Source organism: Triplophysa rosa, linkage group LG13 (assembly GCF_024868665.1).
Source record: "Triplophysa rosa linkage group LG13, Trosa_1v2, whole genome shotgun sequence".
In the NCBI taxonomy this organism is placed as follows: domain Eukaryota; kingdom Metazoa; phylum Chordata; class Actinopteri; order Cypriniformes; family Nemacheilidae; genus Triplophysa; species Triplophysa rosa.
In genome coordinates this window covers 5,628,714-5,651,374 of record NC_079902.1, presented here as the reverse complement: position 1 = coordinate 5,651,374, position 22,661 = coordinate 5,628,714, and the positions used below count along the sequence as shown (strand labels likewise).

At 37.9% G+C, this 22,661-nt stretch overlaps 1 protein-coding gene and 1 pseudogene across 1 annotated transcript; one reads left to right on the top strand and one right to left on the bottom strand.

The window, feature by feature from the left end:
- Positions 1 to 587: 587 nt before the first annotated feature.
- Positions 588 to 5,098, bottom strand: LOC130564270 (lysozyme g-like; annotated as a pseudogene).
- A 2,918-nt stretch (positions 5,099 to 8,016) lies between these two features.
- ids (iduronate 2-sulfatase) lies at positions 8,017 to 15,606 on the top strand. Its single transcript, XM_057349290.1, has 8 exons — positions 8,017 to 8,366; positions 8,477 to 8,654; positions 8,926 to 9,014; positions 9,509 to 9,709; positions 9,785 to 9,955; positions 10,529 to 10,655; positions 11,965 to 12,138; positions 14,618 to 15,606. The coding sequence occupies exons 1-8, from the start codon at positions 8,151 to 8,153 to the stop codon at positions 15,139 to 15,141; spliced, it is 1,680 nt and encodes a 559-aa protein (XP_057205273.1). The 5' UTR covers positions 8,017 to 8,150; the 3' UTR covers positions 15,142 to 15,606.
- Positions 15,607 to 22,661: the final 7,055 nt, after the last annotated feature.

The window sequence follows — 22,661 nt, the reverse complement described above, 5'->3', positions numbered from 1 at the left end:
TAACTGGGGAACACAGAACAGGTCATAATAGTAACAGTGTAAATTTTGTCTTTCTGTACTTTGATCTATATGACCTGATCTGGCACCTGACAAACATCAGTAAGGGACTGTCACTGTTATACTTTAATTTAACCATAAGTTCATGTAAATTCACTTATAGTGCCACCTTATGGCTGAACCTTATATGGATTCTGAACATAGCCTTATAAAGATGCCCCAGGATTTATTTACCAAGTGTCATTATTGTCGGTTGTTGGTTTAGATTTACAAGGATTTTTTCTTTGTTCAAATGGGTTTATTGGGCTCTTTGGGGGAATTTTACAACCTCAGAACCTCACGTTGTGTTTGTTATTAACTTTCATTAAGTTTGGACGTCACTTTCAAGAAGTCAGTTATGGTCAAAGGTAAAAACATCAGTGATTTGCATCTGCAAAAATGTGATGAATGTTTCATAAAAAAACAACAACGGGTTTGAAGGATTATCAAAAAAGTGGGAAATTAAATTAAATTGACTGAGGAAAATTGTATACTCTATGATTTATATAAGCTTTATTTTATTCCATCATGATCAACATAATCAGAGGCAATGTACAGTGAAATCATAGTTTGACCAAAGAAAGATAAAAAAGATATTAAAAATACTGTATATAATATTTTCTAATAAAACTTGTAACAAAGATTCCACAAATTATGATGGGAGACCAAACAACTGAAATGATTGATGCCTATCATCATCATATGTGACCCTGGACCACAAAACCAGTCTTATGGGGTCAATTTTTCGAAATTGAGATTTTTACATAATCTGAAAGCTGAATAATTAAGCTATAATTAGATAGGACAATATCTGGCGGAGATACAACTGTTTAAAACTTGTGAATCTGAGCGTGCAAAAAAAATCCATATATTGAGAAAATTGCCTTCGAAATTATTAATCAGATGCACTGTAGCAGGCCATCCACTCACAAAAATAAAGTTTTGATATATTTAGGGTAGGAAATATCTTCATGGAAAATGATCTTTACTTAATATCCTAACGATTTTTAGCATAAAAGAAAAATCGATAATTTTGACCCATACAATTCAGCTAACTAAAAATTTTCCTGTGCTACTGGTTTTGTGATCCAGGGTCACATATTGTCTTATTGATTTTGTTTTTCATTACTACAGTAACTCTAATCGCAAAACAAACTATGCCGCTATTCTGAAAATCACAAACAGTAACCATTGCTTTTGAACCACTGGGCTCTGGCAACAACGTCATTCCCATAATCATCTCCAGTGGTGCCCAGGTCCATATACTCATATGACCGGACGTTCTTCACACCTGCGTTGTAAGCTGAAATTCCTCCTGAAACAAGACACAAGTCATTTACATGCATCTACATTTAATACTTTATGCACAAAACATTCAATACCTTTAAAAGACAACCCAGTCTCAAGGCAGTTCGTATAGGCATGAAATTTAGAATCTATTAATTTGTGTTCATGGATTTTCCCCATCACTCAGCACAACTTTTTCGTGTCACAAGCACGACTTTCAATACACAGACCGTGTGTGTATGTACATATTTATAACCTGATATCAAAAGAAGTCATGCATATTTTAGGAGTTGGCTAACCAACACCTCACCCCAAACCCTAAAATCACAGCTGCAAAGGGTGATTTTGATAAAAACGTGAGTTTCACGAGGTGGGAAAGCAATGATAAATGGCTCCCCTTACCCCGCCCCTAAACCTAACGTCACAGGGGAAAAGTCAAATCATAACAAAACATACAAATGAGATCGCAGGAAATAGGAATTCACATGAATGAGCCAGCTTGTGAAATATCTATGAATTCCCATCATATCGCGTTGATATATACGTATACATATGAATGATATCGCATATTAAGATACTTTAGATTGAAAGTCGTGCTGCGTGACACGAAAAAATTTGTATCCATGAAGACGAATGAATAGATTACAGTTCGTGACAATGTCACAAATTCTCTAGACACTGTGTTGTTAAAACACCAGTAAAAAGTCATTGCAAACGTATCCGGTTCATGCACCTGATTTGAAAGCAAATTTAAGGTTTGATTAGTATGAAAGTCACCCACCTTTAAACTGCCGCTCTGGAGACCACTGAGGAAATTTTGCTTTTACTGCTTGACAGTTGTCAATGAGTATAGCGGTTGCTTGCGTGAGATGCTTCTCATTGTCCCATGCACCGACTGGAGTGTGGTAGCGTTTGTCAATCTAGAACAGGGATGGGCAACTTTCATAATGATGAGGGCCAGCATTTTTTCTCCTTCATACCAGGGGGCCAGATTACTGTATTAATCTAGACGAAACGAAACGTAAATAATATCATCATCATTAAAAATAGGACACAATATACTGTATTTATATGATGGAATTTTCCGTATTCATTTTTTACAGTTGTTTTACCTGTATTTTACATTTTGCACTGCATACATTACATTTTAGCATTAACAGAAATGTCCGTAAAATAAAGGAATTCTGCCAGTACTTTATTCGTTTTTTTTACTGGATTTTTTTTACAGTGTGTGCTTAGCTTTGTATTTTCGACAAGGACACACCTATTCCTCATACCAACCTGCATGAGGCCAAACCCATTGCCACGGTCACCCCACCCATCCTTCAGTACAGCTCCAGCTATGGACTCTCTGGATATGATGGCGGCGATCATATGGCATTCCTTTTGTGCCAATAAAAATGAACGCAAACTTTTAAAAAACGAACAAAAATATACAATGAGAAAGAAAAAAAAACACTTTGATAATGAAAACAATAAACTCAGTTGCAAAAATGTGACATGATTTTCAAATAAACTGCTATTTTTCTTAACAATTTTCTAAGTTTCTTTTTTGGAAATAATAGTTTTGAATTCGCTGCTAGATTTTTCATTTGAGCTTTTCGAGTTTTCGTTTACACTTCACAATTTTTCGTTAGCCTTTCTGGCACAAATCTCACGTGTGGGCGGGATTTATGGCCACTTTACTGTCATTGGTTAGTGAGATTTGGATTGACAGCTCCCTGACCAGGAAGACGATACTGAAGACAGTGCAGCGGATTAGAGAGCAATCTGTTTGCGGTTTTCTGTATTTTATTGTTTTAGTGTTTGTACTTAAATTACTTTCTTATTTTGTAAGTATATTAGCAGGGTTGCCAACTTTCACGCACTTAAAAGTAGGACACGCTTCCAGGCTCTATGACGCCGTAACAACAAGCCAACGTCGAGTAAAGACAGAATAGATAGCCATATTCACATGCAACTTTACGTGGGTTTAGAGGCCGTCAAGACAGCAGTCTATAATTTAAAATTACAATGATATCAGGAAAACGAGATACCTAATGAGTTTTGAGGATATATATACAATAAAGTGTCATGCTTCCAGTTCATGTTTCTAATTATAATCTTGGTGGCATTTTATGTATCGTTTCTATCTTTAAATGTTTGTTTATAGTTTAAGAAGTCTCTCTTCTGCTTTTCTTTAACCTGTTTTATGTAGGTGTGTAAATGCATAATGAAATTGTTGTTTGCAAGAGGCAGACTAAATGAATAAAACATTCTAAAGGCCTCTATTGTGTCACCTTATGAATTTGTTTTGTTGTAGCGTTTAAAAAACATAAATGTTATTTGAATGTATTGGTACTGTTTTATGAGGTGTACTTTCTGTGAATGTAAAGAAAGGGGTATAATACTGTACATTCACCATGAGTTTAAAAATAAAGATACAGTACTTGACTTATTTGTGGACTTAATTCTTTAAAAGGAGACTGTATGCAAGAGCGACATCGTCATCCTCTCCTCAGCTGGACACAAGTCACCCTCAGGTACATTTATGTAACCGAGATAATAAAATCGCTAAAAGTTTCTCTGTACAGTAACTATGCAGCAATGTTTTCATTTAGCACGTTAATTTCTCACAACCCAATAATCTGTAACGTGTCTTTATTGGATGTTATAATGCAAGTTGTTTGTTCCTTTTTAAGAAAATGATCTTAATAGGCCATAAAATAATACCTGACAAAAAATATAAAGCACACAATGAACGCGCTTAGTAAAGACAGAATTGCTACTGTACAGTAATAAAACTTTTAGTGATTTTCTTTATTATCTGAATTACATTCATTTACCTGAGGATGAGGAGGACGCTTGGATCCACACCACGCATGACTTACCAACTTCAAATACCAATTACTGATATACTAACTAAATAAGAAAGTAGTTTTAAGTAGAAACAATAAAGATAACAGCATGCAGATCGTTATCTAAGATTCGTTGCACTGTACTGTCTTCAGTATCGACTTCCTTGTCAGGTAGCTATCAATCAAAAACTCACTAGCCAATCAGCGTAAAGCGGCCATAAGTCCTGCCGTGAGATTTGTGCCAGAAAGGCGAACGAAAAATTGAGAAGCGTAAACGAAAACTCGGAAAACGCAAATTAAAAATCTAGCAGCGAATTCAAAACTATTATTTGCAAAAACGAAACTTAGAAAATTGTTAAGAAAAATAGCAGTTTATTTGAAAATCAAGTCACATTCTTGCAATTGAGTTTATTGTTTTCATTATCAAAGTGTTTTTTTTCTTTCTCATTGTATATTTTTGTTCGTTTTTTAAAAGTTTGCATTCATTTTTATTGGCACAAAAGGAATCCCATACGATCACAACCGGTTCCATCTTCTTTGCTTTGCCAACTTTAATGATCAAACTCTTGTATTTCTCCATTCGGGCCAGATCATTCTCAGCCTGTTTTTGAGAGGCTTCCACACCTTTGACAAGAATAAACTTTTGTTATCAAAATCTGTAATGTAGTGCATAATATCTGGATGTGATTTAAAAATGACGTAAGAGTTAAACAGGTATGCATTTATACCTTTCATAGTTAAATCGTCCTGTTTTGCTGGACATCTCCGATGCTCCCGTAGTGTCTATTTTCATGATGTCTCCAAAAATGCATGCTGGGAACAATATGAAAAATACTTTCAGTCTTTTGTTTAAAACCCAGTGTTTAGCAGTACTGCACTTAAAATGCTTCAATTTGGACAGCATCAAGCTATTTAGGATAAAATTCATTCTTACCCATGATGTGAACAGCTTCGAAGCAAACCAAGACTGAAGAAACATATTAGTAGTTCAGACACATGAGTGATATGGTCTTGGAAGGAGTGGTCCTCTTGGGAAAAATCATATTGAGAACTTTTCTCATAATTGATGGTTGTGTAACATCTAGAATTTCCTCATTTAATAAATCATAGTATTTGAGAACACTTGAGCCAGTGAATCATCAGCGGGCAGGTTTATCAGGTCAGGACAGGACACAAACTTACAGCTTTAAAACACAACACAAAACCAATGCAAGTCAATGGGGACCAACAGTTTTGCTTGCTTCAAAAAATCTTTTGTGTTCTGCAGAAGAAAGTCTTACAGGTTTGAAATGACACGGGGGTGAGTAAATAATGACAGAATTTTCATTTTGGGGTGCATTATCCCAGTCTTATCTTCTGAAAATACAGATCCATCAAAATACTTTAATATCTCATTCTTTGCTTAACTGCCTTATCGCAAGAAAAGATCAAAGGCCCTAACATCATCACCATAGGTTGAATGCATGACGTGCTGCCACCTGGTGGCGGCCTTAGTTTTACAGTAGGCCAATCGTTTTTTTCCCAACATTTCTCTATCTTCATAAGTTAATATTTAAAACATTAATCTCACAGCATTATTTATGCAATTGTAATTCATAATAAATATGTTTGTGCCTCTGTGATCACTTTATTGTCCCCAGTGACGTATTCTTACCTTAAAGATCCAGTGTGTAATTTTTTGGAGGATCTATGGACAGAAATGCAATATAATGTGCATAACTAATCTTCAGAGATGTATAAAGGCCTTATGAAGCGTTATGTTTGTATTACCTTAGGCCCGATTCACATTTCGCTTCTAAAACCGCGTGCACTGCGTTCTCCTTTTTTCCCGAAGCGCCTGGACTTTGCGCTCTCCTGGCGTCTGTCGTCGCTAAGCAACCATGGGCCACGATAGCCGTTGAGACGAGGATGTATTAACAAAGGATATATGGATATGCACAGAAAATACCTTGCAATAACTCTGCTACTAGATTTAGTTATGCTGTGATCATCTGTCTCCATCTTCATTGTGCTCGGCTGGTTGGTTCTTGTCACATGACCTGCGGTGCGCTTTCTGAAAAGTTGAAAAGTTGAGATTTTTTCATCTCGATGCGACGCCGACGCGCCTGAAAAAAAGAGCGCGTCGCATCGCATGCGCGTCGCGACCGCGTCGCCCCCTATTTTCCGCCTGCCGCGCGTCTACATTTAAAATAACGAATATGCGCGCGGAAAAGACGCGAAATGTGAATCGGGCCTTAGAATGAGCTCTATATACACTCACCTAAAGGATTATTAGGAACACCTGTTCAATTTCTCATTAATGCAATTATCTAATCAACCAATCACATGGCAGTTGCTTCAATGCATTTAGGGGTGTGGTCCTGGTCAAGACAATCTCCTGAACTCCAAACTGAATGTCAGAATGGGAAAGAAAGGTGATTTAAGCAATTTTGAGCGTGGCATGGTTGTTGGTGCCAGACTGGCCGGTCTGAGTATTTCACAATCTGCTCAGTTACTGGGATTTTCACGCACAACCATTTCTAGGGTTTACAAAGAATGGTGTGAAAAGGGAAAAACATCCAGTATGCGGCAGTCCTGTGGGCGAAAATGCCTTGTTGATGCTAGAGGTCAGAGGAGAATGGGCCGACTGATTCAAGCTGATAGAAGAGCAACTTTGACTGAAATAACCACTCGTTACAACCGAGGTATGCAGCAAAGCATTTGTGAAGCCACAACACGCACAACCTTGAGGCAGATGGGCTACAACAGCAGAAGACCCCACCGGGTACCACTCATCTCCACTACAAATAGGAAAAAGAGGCTACAATTTGCACGAGCTCACCAAAATTGGACAGTTGAAGACTGGAAAAATGTTGCCTGGTCTGATGAGTCTCGATTTCTGTTGAGACATTCAAATGGTAGAGTCAGAATTTGGCGTAAACAGAATGAGAACATGGATCCATCATGCCTTGTTACCACTGTGCAGGCTGGTGGTGGTGGTGTAATGGTGTGGGGGATGTTTTCTTGGCACACTTTAGGCCCCTTAGTGCCAATTGGGCATCGTTTAAATGCCACGGCCTTCCTGAGCATTGTTTCTGACCATGTCCATCCCTTTATGACCACCATGTACCCATCCTCTAATGGCTACTTCCAGCAGGATAATGCACCATGTCACAAAGCTCGAATCATTTCAAATTGGTTTCTTGAACATGACAATGAGTTCACTGTACTAGAATGGCCCCCACAGTCACCAGATCTCAACCCGATAGAACATCTTTGGGATGTGGTGGAACGGGAGCTTCGTGCCCTGGATGTGCATCCCACAAATCTCCATCAACTGCAAGATGCTATCCTATCAATATGGGCCAACATTTCTAAAGAATGCTTTCAGCACCTTGTTGAATCAATGCCACGTAGAATTAAGGCAGTTCTGAAGGCGAAAGGGGGTCAAACACCGTATTAGTATGGTGTTCCTAATAATCCTTTAGGTGAGTGTATACACAATCTCCACATTGCTCCTTTAATGTGGCGTGTAGAGGGAGCCAAAGAGGACTAATAAAAATCGGAATCAAAATGATAACAATTATTTAATGTTCCCACAAATGACAACATTACAGCAAATAAAACAGATAGGTTATCATGAAGTTAAAGTCAAACACAAAAAAATGTTGGTTTAGGACTACTTTAGTGATGTCTGCGATTATTAAGCAAAAACAGCCAAATGAACGCTGGACAATAAATACTTTTCCATTGAAGTCTCGATAACTGAAGCCGAAATGTCTTTGTTAAAAATAAACCCGACAGCCCCACCAGCGCGTTGACGTACGACCCAGTAGCCAATGCGCGGACTAGATGTTTTGTCTGAGCTCCCAATAGGATTAGAGCCAAGGGGCGCGTTTCCGACAACCAGGAATCAAAACACAGCTGAAATGCTGCACAACATAAAACAAATATGCGCCACCGTTGAGTTAAAGAAGTATCTTTGTGCCATTTCCGAAGGATATTACCATCATGTTTGTTAAAACTCCCACGTGGTTGTTTGTTTTAATTTTACACCTTTGGGAGCAGGATGTTTTTGGAACAGGTAACAAACAGTTTAACATCCTGTATTTAATGGCTGATGATTTGAGACCAACATTAGGCTGCTACTCTGATCCAGTGGTCAAGTCACCAAACATCGATCAGCTCGCGTCTGTGAGCAAAGTCTTTTATAACGCATATGCACAGGTATGTTTTATGAATTCTGACAAACAAACAACGCAACACGCACCAAATATAGTATAGTAAGCCTTGTTTGTAGTATGCATTACTTGATCCGTTGTTGTTTCCTCGTAAAGCAAGCTGTTTGCGCGCCTAGTCGGGTGTCGTTTCTAACGAGTCGAAGACCTGACACCACAAAGCTGTACGATTTCAACTCCTACTGGCGAGTGCATGCGGGAAACTACACAACACTTCCTCAGTACTTTAAGTCTAATGGATACACCACACTATCAGTGGGAAAAGTTTTTCATCCAGGTAACTAAACCAATGACAATGCGTGGAGCACTTTTGGTTATTTAGATGCTGTGAAGTTGCCTGTGCTTCCTTTCTTGTTATACAATTCTTGTCTGGACTGGTACATGAACTTGTTTATTATCTACCTACCTACCTACCTAATCTATATATGTTGTTTTAATTGAAATGGAAGCAAAACACTTAGTAAGTGAGGTTCAGTCTTTGATGATTACATGTTTTAACTGTCCTCATGTTTTACTAATAATGTCTGTTTTATGTGCTTGTTCTCAAGGCATTGCCTCCAACCACTCGGATGATTACCCGTACAGCTGGTCTGTACCGCCGTATCATCCTCCCTCTTTTAAATATGAAAAGGGGAAGGTCAGTGTGTGTGTTTGCTTTTGTGTCCGTGCGGATAGGTAGGTCCTGTCCAATGTATATGCTTTTAATCATTACGCAGTGTTAAGAAATGGACAACACATAACAATAGCTTGGTGCAGAGACAGATCAATATCAGTCTGATGAAAATATATGAGTGTGGTTACATAATTCATGTTTTTATTTTTATGATTTGGAAGGCATACTAGGCACTTTAAAGATCACATGACTGTCACGGAATGTTCCCCTTACACAGTTCTGACATCTGCTGGTTAACGTCACATAAGCGCATCTCAAAGCTGTTTAGATCATAAAGATCTACATTTGTCATGTTGCACAAATTATGATGTACAAAAATAAATAACTTAATTTACAATAAAAATGACATCATCATTCTACTAAAAATGGATGATGGGTGAAATCTTCATCCATAGGAATGAGTAACATTTCTGCAAGCTTGCAATGTTTATTTCCAGTGTCCCGTGTTGATCTCTTAGGTTTGTAAAAATAAGGATGGCACACTACACACTAATTTGCTGTGCGCCGTGAATGTGTCGGAAATGCCTCTGGGAACTCTTCCTGACATGGAGAACACAGCAGAGGCCATACGGCTCCTCGAGTCTATGAAACAATCCATCACTCTTTTCTTCCTGGCTGTTGGCTTCTATAAACCGCATGTTCCTTTCCGAATCCCAAAGGTATGCCGTTTTTTTGCAATAAAAAGTGACATGTGTTTCCTGCCTGTCAATCTAAAAAATATGACTTCGTTATAGGAGTACCTAAAGCTTTATCCGATTGAAAGCATGAGTATTGTTCCTGACCCATATGTTCCCAAGAAACTTCCTAGTGTGGCTTACAACCCCTGGACTGACCTCCGCAGAAGGGAAGATGTACAGGCTTTAAACCTTAGCTTTCCGTATGGCCCCATTCCTAAAGACTTTCAGGTACCGCACGCAATATAAAGATGATGTTAATAAACAGTAATCTTTGAAAAACGTACATTGGATTGAATGCTCATTTATAAAAATAGTAAAAATAACTTTGAGTGAGGACTTTTAAGATTCTTAACAGTTAATTAGTCTTACATATTCATAAAAATGTTGTTAAAGCCCCATGTGAGGCAAGTGAGTGCAAATAACCTCGATCCTTGTGCAGCTGTTGGCTGATTTTTGTTTCTACAACTTGTATACCTGCAGTTAATTTATTACCTTTTCCCAATGTTTTTGTTTGCTTTGGATTACTAATTAAAGATAAAAAAGTTTGTAGCCTTTGCACACGAACATCAGTTTTTAGCCAATGAAGAAAAGTAGAATAATTTGTGTACCCTATAGAAATTATGACGGTTACATTATTTTTTAACATGATTTGATTAATTTCCATAGAGAATAGTTGAACTTAATTTTCTAATTAATTTCCATAGAAAATACTGCAGTATTTTCTTTATATGAATAGGTCACATGGTAGACTAGTGATTTGTTTGGGAATAACCCAAATAACTCAAAAATCACACATTTCAGTTGCAGATTCGACAGCACTACTTTGCTTCTGTGTCATATATGGATACTCAAGTGGGAAAAGTTCTAAACGCTCTGGACGATCTCGGCCTCTCCAGTAACACTATAGTGGTGTTCAGCTCTGATCATGGTTAGTTCAGTTGTTTTTGTTCATTCCACTAGGTGGCAGTATTGACGTGTTTGTTGATTTTGATGCTCAGTCACTTAAATTCTAATTTAGCTTGTAATTCTGAGTTTTTGTTTGTTCAATCATCACATGTGTTTTGTCTTGTTGTAGCATAAAGGTATGTAATGCATGTGTCTTTTGCATGGTCGAGCAATTTTTGGTGGAATCTGAATTAAATTGGTCATATCACACTGAAGAAACGTTTAAATTACAATTCAAGACAATTTAACTGGACTTTCATTAGTCTAATAAAATAACAAAATGTGCATTTTCCAGATACAATCTGCTTTCTGTTGTTGTTTGGGTCCATTGAGCTACATTAGAGCATTCTGGGAAATGAAGTGTTTCTCCACCAAAGTTCATAAAATAACTTTTATGGACCGTTTATGAAATGATTTGTTAAATTACAAAATATAAATGAAATGGGTGGAATTTCAGTGTTTCCCCTAGGTTTACTGCATGGGGGGAGTGTGGTCTCTATATTTTCTTTGCGGCGGAGGTCCGGACAATACTTTTTTTTAAATAAATAATATTGAATCAGTTGAGCCCAGTCGAATATGTATATAAAAAGTTAACATCTAATGTGTTATCAGGCCATTTATTTTATATTCTGATAGCCACAGTATGTAGCTATGAACCATAGAAGGCCTGTTAACTGAGAAAATGTGTTGTGGGCTCTGGTGCTGAAGCGAAGTCCTAGTGGTCTATTTTAATATTTAAAAAAACTACTGACAACAAATTCCATGCCATTCATACTAGAACTGATTCTAAATTAATCTTTCCAATTAAAACATGATTCATTATGAAATGCTCTTAACATGCGGATTATTTATGCTATTAATATTATTAATATCATTAATGCTAAATGTAGATACAAGACGTTATATAATATGTCACAAACCTATATAGCAAACAGTAATCTGATTGATAGCTAAAAATACTTTATTAGGTTACTGTTGCACTTTCGTTTACTTAAGCGTTACAGTAAAAGTGTATTTATTTACCTTTATATAGAAAATAAAATTAACTTGACCTTCAAGGGGGATGGGGGGACGGGGGGTGCATTGCCCCATACTGTTCACGATTTCAATTCAGCTGTTGAATCAGACTTTCAAGAGTCATTTTCAGTAGTTAGGCATTGCGGCCCTGCTCTCACACCAGTCTGCCGGCCTCATGCTCCAAACCCAGAGAAACACTCTGTCAGCAAAGGCGGTTGGAAATGGTCATTGTGTGCAAGTTTGAATAGCTTCTCACAGTTTGCTCTCTTTCTCAGGTTGGTCATTAGGAGAACACGGCGAGTGGGCCAAGTACAGCAACTTTGATGTGGCCACCCGGGTGCCATTGATCGTATTTAAGCCAGGTGTGACCTCACCTTTACCCCAGCCTGGAGAGAATACGTTCCCCTTCATCGACGTGTTTCAGAACACACAGGAGCGGTTTGGCAAAGGTAATGTTACTCCGAACAGCTGTCAACACGTGAAGACCACGGGATCCTCCATGACAATCTGAGACTCTGACTGAAATCACTCAAGCGTTTCATATCGGCTTTCTGGGAAAGATGTTAGCTAAAGCAAAAATATGGGCTTATTTAGGGCTTTGATGTCTGTTTTGAGGTTTTTGATGCGATGCAAAAGTTCGATTGTGTGGGAGCCCGTGAGGATGGCTCCTGCTTTAACCCGCAAGTGCACATTTGTGATGATCTTCAGAAAGCACACGGCGCAAGCTGCTAGCTGGAGTAATGAGCGTAATGATAATGTCACAGCATAGAGAAGCTAATAAGTCCTAAGAGTTATTGCTCTCACAGTAGGATCTGCATTGCTGCTTGTTATTGCTCTAATGAACTGCGCTATTTTCTGTAAGCATATCACTAGATTTCATGGAAAGTTCCTAACTGGGCCCATTTACATAAGAGAACAGTGGCTAAGTTTGTTGTAAGGATTCTTCACTCGAGCGTTCGTTTATTTTCTGGCATACCGTAAAGGAATATGCCAGTCGTTTTCTTCATAGGGAAACAACACAGACTTACCACGTGCTCTGAGCCGTTTAAGCCATGATAAATGCTTCTGTAGAAAGCTGAAGTCAGTGTATTTTAGCTTATAAAATCATGTTTAATTGTCAAATACCTGGTGAAGAACTGCGTTATTACACATAATACTGTATAGTAATCTACCAATCGGAGAAGTCATTGTTAGTATGGAAACAGAAATCTGAGGGTCGTTATATAATTGCATGTCATTTAGCATTAAAAAATGTGAAGATGTGTTTTTCTCTTCCCCAAAACTCAAGCATGACCTTAACACACAGCATAACACCCTTTACATCTCATTTAACCCTTAAAATATTTTTTTCCCACATTTTAGAAAACTAGTAAGTTCAACACACAACATAACACCCTTTAAATCTCATTTAACCCTTAAAATATTTTTTTCCCACATTTTAGAAAACTAGTAAGTTCATCAAAACTGTAGAATAACACAAAAGGAACTATGAAGAGTATGTTTCGACTACAAAATCTAAAAAGAAAAACTTGTTATAATGTATATAACTTTCTGCCTAAAATTTGCAGGAATGTTTTACCCCAAGATGTTTTTTAAATAATATCAAAGGAGTTCTTTGTGCTCTTTTTTCATTTTTTTAAAGTAATTTTTGTATAAAAAATATATATATTTGCACAATTACCTTTTTGTCTATAAAACTAATTTCGGACATTTAAGCATATACCTTCAGATGAAAACCCCTTTAAGTCAATAAGAAACATTTCATTCAAGTTTCAAATTTTCGTTAGTTTTTTAGACCAGTAGTGTACCTTTAGCATATATTTTTACCTTTAATGTGTAACACAGTTGAGTAAATAACTTGTTATTTTTCAAATATGTTGGGCCTAGGACACCTAGAACTACCGATCTCATGTTATGTTTAGAAATACGTTTTCATAAACCTACGTTTTAGTTATGATTTCTTGTTAAAACTTCCAGACAAAATTTCTGGGTAACATTGTTGACAGTCAGTTAATCCATTCTTGACATGGTTTGCTATTTTTGGCCAGTATTTAGAAAAAAGACAGGACATACGTTCCATTCTTTCATCCGTGTGCTTTACTATAGATTGTTACAGCGACAACATTAACGTTATGTGGCCCATACTTAACTTCCGTGCAAAGAATCAATAACTGTTGAGTAGTTTTAATTTCATTTAATACAATTAATGTACAATAAAATATTTATAAAAATTCATATCAATATATGCATACAGGTTGATGACGTACTTCCGCTAAAATCTCAGCCAGGCTGTTACATCCGGCGCCATAGGGAACAATGGCGTTTCGCTTCAGGACGCACATAGGATTACGATCAACAACGTGAGTCTAATTATTCAAACACTTCGCCATACCTCAACAACCAAAAAGGAGAAGCACTTCAGGCTATCCGTTTCAAGGGACATCAACAAATATGAAAAAAAGCAAAGTGAACTTTTGCACTTACTAGAGGCATGATCACAGAGGCACTTAACAATGCTCACCCATAGTGCTGTTGGTTTGCTGAAATTTGAACGTTTTCTTACTAAACACTACGTGTTATGACAGCGGAAGTGACCTAGCTGGCTGACGTCATCGTCCCATGTGCATATACCCCATTAAATATGAAATAAATTGTTATATTATAACCAAACACATGCACGCATGCGTCCAATGAAACCATCTGTAAGAGATGTGAGATTTGGACCAACCTTAAGTTTGCCCAGTGGGAAACTTAGTTGACAATGGTTTTTCAGACACCCTTTAAAGTCAGCCTAATCTAAATGCATATCTGAGGTCACTTTCATGCTTAAATACAGAGTAGAATGAGCATACTGTACATCTACATCTTCATCTCACTTTCAGAAAGATGCTACCCTTCTGTGCATTTCACCTTCTTGTGTTTTCTCAGGTCAAGGGGTTGAAAGTATGGTGGAGCTGGTGGATGTTTTTCCCACTCTGTCGAACCTGGCCGGCCTGCGCCCTGTGCGCCGTTGCCCTCCTCGATCTTTCGAGATGGAGCTGTGCACCGAGGGCTCAAACCTGGCCCATCTCATTCGCAACCCAGAAAGATACCCCAGCAGAGAGGGTTACTCATTCAGTCAGTACCCCCGGCCCTCAGACTCCATCCAGGAGAACTCGGACCTGCCTGATCTAGCTGATATCCGCATCATGGGCTACTCGATTCGCTCTTTGGACTATCGCTACACTTTATGGGTGGGCTTTGACCCGGGCCAATGTCTGCATAACATGACGGACCTCCACGCAGGTGAACTGTACATCCTAGCCGAAGACCCGGGACAGGACAACAATGTGTTTAATGAGTTTGAGCATGGCACAGTATTGCATAAACTCGGCATGCAAAGGTCATGGCCGGACAGTCTAAAGCATCACGTAATGTATTTCAGCAACAGTTTCAAATCAAACGTGCTGTGATCAGTTTGTCAAAATGGACAGTAAAGGGACGATGAGTGGATATTTCATCCTGGAATGTCAGGAAATAAGAAATTATATTTCGTTTGAAGTACCAGGACCAACAAATTTCTATTGCGACATCACTGCCAAGTACAACTTTCTGACAGTTTGGATAAAAAACCTTCTTTACTGTCATGAAAAATGTGTTGGTCCTAAAATAGGCTTTGTTTTTTTTATATGACCTGGACATTTTGTTTGCATGAGAATCTTTAACATCTATTCTAGTATCTGTTTTGAATTTGTCATATTTTTAACCGTTAAAATTCTTTAAAGAAGACCTTCGTAACCTCTCAATTTGTTACAGCAAAACGAAAGGGATTTTAGACTGTTTGTTAATTGAAAAGTGAAATGTGTTTCTCTTACATTCATAATGAAATGTAAACTTTTAAGGAATTTATCTCCATGGAATAAAAGGGAGTATTCTCACTTAGCTGACTTAAGTACATTTAAGTCAATATCGTGATAAATATGTGTCCGTTGACTTAATATCCTTGTCCTTTTCGGAATGCGTTGCAGGGGAACGATGTAACGTCAGATTAAATGAGAAATTAGTTTAATTTAAGTCTGGGAGAAATAGAAAGCTCCGCGCAGACAACAGTCTGCTTTAGCAATTTATCAGGTCACTAAGTCGTAATTGTATTTTGTCTTGAAGGCCGACGGAGACTCTGTTTTTCCAGACTGCATGAGGAAAATCAACTTAAATATAGAATCTCAAGTCATGCTCTCCCACAGCACCGTTGCCAAGGTAATTAGATGTTTAAATGTGAAAACTTGCAAATGATGTTGCACGGATACACCTCAGAGAATAGTTTAACAATGATGAATGTTTTGGCTACCGTTAAAAAAAGACGAGCGTCGACTGCAGCATCCTTCTGCTAAATTACCAGCGCGTGCTTCCTGTGATGTCATCCAGCGTTTTCTGCCCGGATTCATTTAAATCCACGAGTCTGCGTGCGATATACTTGCTTTCATGTTTATTCTGGATTCCTCGCGCTCTCTGCCGTTAGATGCAGCGTTGTTTACCCCTGCAGAGTATGAATTATTTTCGAGGAAATATATTCAATATTTATGCGGAAACATAAATATGTTTCTCTCTTTCGGAAACGAAAGACGAAAGAAAAAGCAGGAGCATTATTTGTGTCTCGGCGTGTCTGTCCCTTTTTCAAGTGTGTTCTTAGAAAAGTGCAGCGGGAGCGTAATACTGGGGGTCCTTTGGGACCGTCAATGTATTCAGCTTCAGCAGACAGGCTTCATTGCCAGCTGGTCCGGAAAATTCCACTGCTGTCTCTCTTTCCTTGTCAACTAAAAGCAAGGTCAGGGCAGTCAGAGATGGATCCACAGACTTGATGGAGCTGATATTTTAATTCATTACAGCAAAATAGATTGCAAGTTTCCTCTTGAGAACACTACAAAAGATGACCCAGTTGTTTTTATGTGGTAAGTAATAAAGAAAGCCAAATTAAACATTCTTATAAGACCATCCTCAAATAGGCAAACTTGCTGAAACAGAATTAGACTCTGTGATAATAAATGGTCTGTATTAACTCTATTATGTTGGGTGATTTCAAACACAGAATCAATGCAGAAGTGGTTAGGGATCACCGCTCTGGATAATAAACATTGATTTCCATAAGCACAGTGAGAATGTATTCATACCTAGCAATACGGGTCCGTGTCGATGGTGGTTTTCATGCTTAAATTGTTGCAAAGTTTAGAATGGCTGTGGTTGTGGAAAGAGGTAAACCAAAACAATGGCTCAAATTGAGTGAGTACACAAGTGCAAAATCCCACAGTGCATTGCTCTCTATTGCTCCCTCTCTTTAATTTTGTAGCACCACTCAAATACCACATATGAAAGACTAGCTAAATGTAATTTTTTTTATTAAAAATGATTGGATGGGTCCAAACCTGTTTTTTTTAAATAAATAAATTGGCCAATACATTGAAATGAAAAAGATATTTTTTTTACCAAAGGTTTAACCATGCCGATGGGTCAGATGTCAGTGTTTAGTGGTAGTGGTAAATACTCATGTGAAGTCTCAAAGTTCTTAAAGGAATTTTTTTTTTAAAGCATACCCACTAAAAACAGTTGGGTTAAAAATAACCCAACATATAACCCACAGATGGGTTACTATAGCACCGACCCCTTGTTGGGTTATTTTAACTCAATATATTGGGGTTGCAAGTTTTACCCAATCAGTTGGGTTATGAAATCATTAATTTGTTGGGTTATTTTTGCCAACGTTTGTTGTTTTCTTATTGTTATTTATTATTTTTGGCCATCCTATTTATTATTATTTGATTGCAGTGTAAACAAATAATGCACAACATAGAAATACAGTGGCAAGTATGTGAACCTTTTGGAATTTCATCGTTTTCTGAATAAATTTGTCATAAAATGTGATCTGAACTTCATCTAAGTCAAGGGTATTGACAAACATAATGTGTCTAAAAATAATAACAAATTTTTTTTTGATCTTTCATGTCTTTATTGAACACACTCATTCAACATTCAAAGTGGCGGTGGAAAAAGTAAGTGAACCCTCAGAATTAATAACTGGTTGACCCCCTTGGCAGCAATAACCTCAACCAGGCGCTTCCTGTAGCTGTGGATCAGACCTGCACATCGTTGAGGAGGAATTTTAGCCCATTCTTCCTGGCAGAACTGCTTTAGCTCGGTCATATTCTTTGGACGTCTCATGTGTATGGCCCTCTTCAAGTCAATCCATAGCATCTCTATTGGGTTGAGGTCTGGGCTCTGACTTGGCCACTCCAAAAGGCGGATTTTGTTTTTCTGAAGCCATTCTGTTGTGGACTTGCTCCGGTGTTTTGGGTCGTTGTCCTGAGGCATCACCCACCTTCTACACAGTTTCAGCTGACGTACAGACATTCTCACATTATCCTGAAGAATTGTCTGATATACTTGGGAATTCATCTTCCCCTCAATGATTCCAAGCTGGCCAGGCCCTGATGCAGCAAAGCAGGCCCAAATCATGACGTTTCCTCCACCATACTTTACAGTTGGGATGATGTTTTCATGATGATGTGCCGTGCCCTTTCTACGCCAGATGTAGTGCTGTGTGTTTTTCCAAATAGTTCAATCTTAGCTTCATCAGTCCACAAAACATTTTGCCAATACCGCTGTGGAGTGTCACTGTGCTCTTTTCAAACTTCAGGCGTGCAGCAATGTTCTTTTCAGTAAGCAGTGGCTTCCTTCGTGGTGTCCTGCCGTGGATACCCTGCTTGTTCAGTGTTTTATGTATCGTAGACTCATGAACAGAGATGTTAGCAAGTTCCAATGATGCCTTCAAATCTTTGGCTGTCATTCGGGGTTGTTTCTTTACCTCATTGATGAGTCTTCGTTGTGCTCTTGGTGTCATTTTGACTGGGCGCCCACTTGGTAGAGTAGCAACAGTCCCAAAGTGTCTCCATTTGTAGATTGTTTGCCGAACTGTAGACTGGTGAATTTCTAAAGTCTTTGAAGTAACATTGTAACCCTTGCCAGCTTTATGTAACTCAACAATTCTTGATCGTAGATCCTTTGAAAGCTCTTGTTGGCGAGGCATGGCTCACATAAGCGTGTTCTTATGCAGAGCAAACTCTAAAAGTTTGAGGGGTTTTTATCAGTCAAAGTAGCTGTAGTCCACACCTCCACACTAATTATCTTAACGAGACTCCAGGTGTGTTAAAACCTGACTCCTATTAGCTTTTTTGAGGTCATTAACTCAAGGGTTCACATACTTTTTCCACAAGCACTACAAGGTTTTTTGGTTGTTCTCAATAAAGACATGAAAGATCTAAAAAAAATGTTGTGTTATTTTAGACACATTTTATTTGTCAATACCCTTGACTTAGATGAAGATCAGATCACATTTTATGACAAATTTATTCAGAAAACCATTAAATTCCACAAGGTTCACATACTTTTTCTTGCCACTGTACCTTTATAAATCTTTCTTTCCAATACAATAAGATTGGTTGCAGTTGTTTTATTAATGTACTTCCTTTGATCATAATGTTACTAGCAGTTAAGTATCAATTTACAAGAATCAAATAAATGAACAGAACAGAGGCTAGTCTAGCTTATACAATTATAAAAAGTTACAGCACCACCAGGCTTGGCATACTGCAAAATGTAAATATACAACATGTATCAACTGCTTGTAAAAGACGGTCTTCCTCCAGCATCATTCTTCCCACAATAACGAAGACTTAAGAGGAACCGGTTTTATCCCCAAGCCGCAGAACATGAAAGTCTTCCTGATACTGAATGATGTTTGTTCCAACCTATAAACAGATATTCTCTTTTGTAAATATACACACATACACATGATTATTTTTATTGTTACAATAATTATTTATAATTAAAACGGTATTGTCAAAAATGATGTACAGTCGTGTGGAAAAAAGTACAAGCACATGTTGATACAACAAATTCATAGGTCTTTACATCTTAGCCTGACAACCTGTAGGGGTCACACTTTTCCTATTGACTTTAATTGTAAAAATGAGTACACAGTGTTCATTTCATGGGTCATATGATAGATTATATTAATGATAGATTATATATTAATATTATATATATAATTATAATTATATTTATGTACACGTTTCATTACGTATTTGTTTAAATAAAAAAATGAAACCTTGTTGGTCCTTTTTCACACGACTGTACTAACAGGGAGTTTTCAGACATTAATCTCTTACCTGCAAATTTGTCAGTTAAGGCTTCAGGCTCCCACTTCTGAAGATGTCCTTCGCATATAATCTCTAAAAGATAGCTCAATATATTGAAGTCAATGAAGGCCAATGCTGCAAGTCTAGAAAACGAAAATGCCACTGAGGCAAGCCCCCTCGTGTTTTGTGGTCAATGAACGCCAAAATAATGTATTTTCTGCTATTTGATTTAAACGTATGATAAAGGTAAGAAATGTAACGAAATAAAATGAACACACTCGTCATTTGAATTCCGGTGCCTTTCACTGAGTGGCGCTGCAGCGGTTGGAGTCCAGACGTTTCCGCTTGGTCCTAAATACCGAATCCGCCGCCAAATATCTAAAATATGATTTCCACAAACGTTTATGACTTACCTAAAAGTTTCGTACAAAGAAAGACAAAGCGAGGGGGCGTCCCAAACAATTATTTTAATCTACGTTTGAAATAGGATGGTTATAAAAAGCAAGTGTTGGCGTCGACAGTCATGCAGATTATAAAAACAGTCTACAGAGATGTACGTTTGTTTTGCTATGAAAAAAAAAACACTGCATACAAACATGTATATATATATGCACACACATGCACGCACTTTTTATGTAATTAAAGTATTATTAATATTAACTTACCTCTCGTCTGTCAGCAGTGGCGCCGGCCGACCGTTGAAATTTAAAATAACCGCTCACGCAGCTCAATTTTAACCCAGCTGGCTGGGTTGTTACAGAAATGACCCAATGAACGTCAGAAATAACCCAACAAAACGACCCAATATCTCTAACCCAACTTACAAAAATAACCCAACGTTTTTTAGAGTGTAGTCTTCCACAGTCTGGTGAATAAACTGTCACATCCATAACGGAATTGTTACATAAAGGTCCATATCACATGGACACATGAAAATTAAAGTTAAAATGAAAACTATTTTGTGTTCTGTAATTTGTTGGATATTATTTCTTGGTTTGTACATTTTAATTCACAGAATTCCTACATGTTGTGTCTTTTTTGTCACATCCATAACACATTCATTTTTCTTGTCTCTTAAAATAGAAAACTCGTCCATAGACTGATATTGTTCTGATGAACTCGCATTCACATTTATAACGCTATAATTGCCCAACCGATAATTCAGGCCTTTTTTAAAGTGGCACTCTGGGTCCTCCATCATCCCAACATTGTCTTTGTTGTTTTGACTACCTATTGTATGATACAGTGCTGTGTCAACAACTGTTATGATGTTCAAATGAGTAAGAGTAATACCAGTTCGGTAATGTTGTGGCATTCCGCCTAGAGTTAAAGGGGTCATATGACACGACTAAAATAAATATTATCATTTGTTTTAGATGTAATGCAATGTGTATACACGATTTAAGGTTCAAAAACGCTGTATTTTCCACACACCGTGCATGTTTGTATCTCCTCTTTTCCCCGCCTCTCTGAAACGCGCAGATTTTTTACAAAGCTCATCGCTCTGAAAAGCGAGGTGTGCTGTGATTGGCCAGTTAACCAGTGTGTAGTGATTGGTCGAATATTGCAAGCGTGTGACGGAAATGTAACGCCTCTTACCATATTTGGAACATCAGGTTCCAAAGTAATTGTACTGACAGGTACGCCCACCTTACTTGCGTCTACATTTGGGCGTTCTTAGTCAAATCATACCACAAACTGACGTAGATTTGTGGGGGTGTGGTTACACGAGGCGTTTCAGGCAGATCTGGGTGAGCATTCGCTTTTAGATAGAATGCATCTTTTGTTCCCACACTTTCATTTTTTGCAACTTTACGTGTCTAATACATGCATGGGCAACACACCAAAGACACAGAAAAACACGTATTCGCGCCATATCACCCCTTTACCTGAATTCCCAGGAATTCACAGCTATTTTAAGAGGTGGTTAATTCATATAAATGCGTGAAATGTGACACATAGAAAAAAGCGATAATGAAGTCCCACCCTTAAACCTTACCAAAAGCAAAAAAGCATTACGAATGAGATCTGCCAAATTTATACAAATGAACCACCTTAAAAACTAGTTACGAATTGGCTTGAGATTATGTTGGAAAAAACAAAAACAGATGCCATCTTTTGAAAACCCAACCCTAACTGCAAGCTCTGAGATGAAACGTTGCAATGCCATGTAAGCTGTAGCCCTTACTCAGGACCAATAAAACACAGCTTGATTGTATTATGAAATAGTCTGTGACCCATTACTTTTGCAATTAGATTTGTGATCATGAGCGTTGTTGTAATGAAGTTGGAGATTCTTTAGAGATCTGTCTCCAGCGCTCTGATGGTCTGACACGGCTCACAAACAGTCAGCAAAACAAAGTGATTTACAATAGTCTCAAAATCAAGGCATCGTATTTGTTCACTCGAAACTGTATGTTTGTAATGTTTGTCAGCTCAGGGTCAGATGGGACAAACTGAACTGAAATAATCCCACTGATATAGAATGAAAACAAATGTTTCAGTACTGCATATTAGTGGCGTTTGTTAAAGCAAGCTTCACTATTATTGCTCATACTATTGAATAATTTTCAGGTGGTCATTTCTTCTTCTTTGCACGGTGAGGGCAATTTCACACAGGATTATCTAGATTTTAGTAAACTTCGATTTATATTATAATTTAAAGGTCCAGTGTATGAAATTTAGCGGCATCTAGCAGTGAGGTTGCGAATTGCAACTAATGGCTCACTCCACCCCTCCCCTTCTCTTTCGAAGCACTACGGTGGCCGACACAAAACGGTCGCCACATTTTCGCGTCTTTGCTA

Coding starts and splice junctions, on each gene's coding strand:
- ids (XM_057349290.1), top strand. CDS start 8,151: ATGTTTGTTAAAACTCCCACGTGGTTGTTTGTTTTAATTTTACACCTT. Junction 8,367..8,476: donor TTTATAACGCATATGCACAG/GTATGTTTTATG, acceptor TTCCTCGTAAAG/CAAGCTGTTTGCGCGCCTAG. Junction 12,139..14,617: donor ACAGGAGCGGTTTGGCAAAG/GTAATGTTACTC, acceptor GTGTTTTCTCAG/GTCAAGGGGTTGAAAGTATG.